Below are 3,480 nucleotides of genomic sequence, written 5' to 3'. Positions count from 1 at the left end.
TGATTCGTAGCATCATGGTAGGACAAACTACCCAGACCCAGGCTCAGGAGGAACCGGTGCCACCCGAGTCGTTAAAACAGACCCGACCGCAAGATAGAGACATGCAGGGCCTGTCTTTTGAGGCTAAACATCTGAGGGATTTTAGGAAGTATGACCCTCGCTTCTTTGATGGATCGTTGGGGAACCCCATCAAAGCAGAGATGCGGTTGTCATCTATTGAGACAATATTTCGTTTTATGAGGTGCCCGAAAGAGCACAAGCTTCAATGCGTAGTTTTCATGTTGACGGGTAACGCGAAAATCTGGTGGCGTTCAATAGAGAAGATGATTGATACTGGTGGGGAGCTTGCAACCTGGGAGTAGTTCAAAGAGCACTTTTATGAGAAGTATTTTTTGGCCAACACCCGGTACAATAAGCAAGCGAAATTCTTGAACTTGAAACAGAGAGTTATGTCAGTGGAGGAGTATGAACAGAAATTTGATAAGTTGTCCCACTTTGCTCCTGAACTAGTAGCCATCGAGGCAGCAAGGACCGAGAGATTCATCCAGGGTCTAAGGTGCGAACTGCGAGGCATGGTACATGCCTTGGACCTCAAGACGTATACTGCGGCACTACGGGCCGCTGTGAGGATTGATGCTGATTTTCAGATGGGAGAGGAATACAGGTGGTCGCTCGGGAGGACCTCCGCAGGTCAGAAAAGGAAGGCTGAACATAGGGCTCCTGAGCATCAGCAGAGGAACCAAAACACAGTGGGTGCTCCATGTCAGTAGGGACAGCAGGGTTCCCAAGTTATGACTGGCAGGGAGGATAGGTCGTTATGTACTACTTGTGGTAGGCGACACTAGGGACGTTGCCTAGCCGACTCTGGGTTCTGTTTTCGATGTGGTCAGAAGGGGCATATGTCAGATAGATGCCCAAGGAGGAACACGCCTAAAAATAGGGACCAACCCGTAAGTTCGTTTTAGGGAGGCTCGAATCGTCAACAACAACAGGGTGGGGTGTTTTCTACCACTCGGCGTGAGGCCGAGAAGTCAGGCACAGTGGTGACAGGTACATTTCCCATTTTGGGGCACCATGCTTATGTTTTGTTTGACTCTGGCTCTTCGCATTCATTTATATCTTCTGTATTTGTGAGGCATGCCATGTTAGACTTAAAACTTTTGCCTTTTGCATTGTCCATTTCCACTCCATCAGGAGAGATCATGTTAGCTACAGAAAAGATAAGAGCATGTCAAGTAGAGGTAGCAAATCGCGCATTAGATGTAACCTTGATAATTTTAGATATGCGTGATTTTGATGTGATATTGGGCATGGATTGGTTAGCTTCTAATCATGCCAGCATAGATTGCTCTCGTAAGAAGGCCATTTTTAAGCTTCCTAGAGGAGCCAGTTTTACGTTTAAAGGGGTTGGGGCCGTAGTCCTACCCAAAGTGATTTCAGCAATGAAGGCCCGTAGACTGTTTGACCAAGGAGCCTGGGGCTTTTTGGCCAGTGTAGTGGACACTAGAGAGACTGAAGTCACCTTGACTTCAGAGCTAGTAGTAAGAGATTTTCCAGACGTTTTTCCAGAGGATCTTCCCGAACTGCCCCCGCAGCGGGAAATAGATTTTGCTATTGAGTTGGAGCCAAGCATAACCCCTATTTTAAAGGCTCCATATAGGATGGCCCTGGCAGAGTTGAAGGAATTGAAGGTCCAATTGCAGAAGTAGTAGGACAAGGGTTTCATACGCCCTAGTGTGTCACCATAGGGTGCACCTGTTTTGTTTGTGAAAAAGAAGGATGGATCATTACGTCTGTGCATTGATTACAGAGAGCTGAACAAGGTGACCGTCAAGAACAAGTATCCCCTTCCCAGGATTGATGATTTGTTTGACCAGCTGCAGGGAGCTATGGTATTCTCTAAGATTGATCTTCAGTCAGGATACCACCAACTGAGATTAAAGGACAGTGACATACCCAAGACATATTTTCATTCGAGGTATGAACATTATGATTTCATAGTGATGTCGTTCGGTCTAACGAATGCAACAGCAGTGTTCATGAATTTAATGAATAGGGTGTTCAAGGAATTCATCGACACATTTGTGATTTTTTTTTTATTGATGACATCTTGGTTTATTCCAAGACAAATGCCGAGCATGAGGAGCATTTGCAGAAAGTTTTGGAGATGTTGAGGGCCAATAAGCTGTATGCTAAGTTTTCTAAATGTGAATTTTGGTTGAGGCAGGTGTCCTTTCAAGGGCATGTAGTATCGAAGGAAGGTGTCTCTGTGGATCCTGCAAAGATTAAGGTAGTTACGAGTTGGGCTCGTCCAACCACAGTCAGTGAGGTGCGCAGTTTCTTGCGGTTAGCAGGCTACTATAGACGATTTGTAAAGGATTTCTCTCGCATAGCCGCCCCATTGACTCAGTTGACTCAAAAGGGAGCAGCATTTGTTTGGAATGAGGCTTGTGAAAACAGTTTCCAAGACCTCAAGCAGAGGTTGGTTTCAGCCCCAGTTTTTATAGTACCAGATGGATCAGGTGGTTTTTTCATTTACAGTGATGCGTCCAAGAAGGGGTTGGGATGCGTACTGATGTAGCACGGCAGAGTAGTTGCTTACGCTTCACGTCAGCTAAAGAAGCATGAACAGAATTATCCCACGCACGACTTGGAGTTAACAGTAGTGGTTTTTGCTCTCAAGATCTGAAGGCATTACTTATATGGAGAGAAGATACAGATCTTCACCAACCACAAGAGTTTAAAGTATTTTTTCACTCAGAAAGAGTTAAACATGAGGCAAAGAAGGTGGTTGAAGTTGGTGAAGGATTATGACTGTGAAATTTTGTACCACCCAGGAAAAGCAAATGTAGTGGCAGATGCTCTAAGCAAAAAGGTGGCTCATTCAGCAGCCCTCATTACCAGACAGACTCGCTTTTGCAGGGAACTGAAGAGGGCAAAGATTGCAGTGGCAGTGGGAAAGGTCATGGCACAGTTAGAATAGTTGTCAGTGTGACCAAGTCTAAGGCAAAAGATTATTAATGCGTAGTGAGACGACCTTTATTTGGAAGTGAGAGTTCATAGGGTGGAGTTGAGCCAGGATGGCGAAGTCTCAGTATCAACAGAAGGTGGCCTCCTTTATCAGGGACATTAGTGCGTGCTAGCAGTTAGTGATATTAAAGATGAGTTATTATCAGAGGCCCATAATTCCTTATTTTCGATTCACCCCGGCAGCACCAAGATGTATCAGAACTTGAAACATTACTATTGGTGGAATGATATGAAAAAGAGAGATTGCAGAGTTCATCAGTAAATGCTTGGTGTGCCAGCAGGTGAAAGCCCCGAGGCAGAAACCAGCAGGCTTGTTACAGCCATTGAGTATACCGGAATGGAAGTGAGAGCATGTGTCTATGGACTTCATCGTGGGGTTGCCACGAACAGTCAATGGTTTCACTTTGATATGGGTCGTGCTAGACAGAATTACAAAGTTAACACATTTCA

General features: G+C 45.3%; 1 protein-coding gene across 1 annotated transcript; it reads left to right on the top strand.

Annotated features, from left to right (window-relative positions):
- Positions 1-449: 449 nt before the first annotated feature.
- LOC120079128 (uncharacterized) lies at positions 450-2,983 on the top strand. Its single transcript, XM_090311069.1, has 5 exons — positions 450-762; positions 1,324-1,705; positions 1,811-1,892; positions 2,126-2,522; positions 2,838-2,983. The coding sequence occupies exons 1-5, from the start codon at positions 450-452 to the stop codon at positions 2,981-2,983; spliced, it is 1,320 nt and encodes a 439-aa protein (XP_090167195.1).
- Positions 2,984-3,480: the final 497 nt, after the last annotated feature.

The sequence above is a fragment of the Benincasa hispida genome, chromosome 2 (assembly GCF_027475165.1).
Source record: "Benincasa hispida cultivar pf3 chromosome 2, pf3_genome.v1.1, whole genome shotgun sequence".
NCBI classification, from domain to species: Eukaryota; Viridiplantae; Streptophyta; class Magnoliopsida; order Cucurbitales; family Cucurbitaceae; genus Benincasa; species Benincasa hispida.
Note: the sequence above shows the minus strand (reverse complement) of the source record. Positions and strands in the feature narration are given on the sequence as shown.

Coding starts and splice junctions, on each gene's coding strand:
- LOC120079128 (XM_090311069.1), top strand. CDS start 450: ATGTCAGTGGAGGAGTATGAACAGAAATTTGATAAGTTGTCCCACTTT. Junction 763..1,323: donor AAACACAGTGGGTGCTCCAT/GTCAGTAGGGAC, acceptor TGGATTGGTTAG/CTTCTAATCATGCCAGCATA. Junction 1,893..2,125: donor ACCAGCTGCAGGGAGCTATG/GTATTCTCTAAG, acceptor GTTTATTCCAAG/ACAAATGCCGAGCATGAGGA.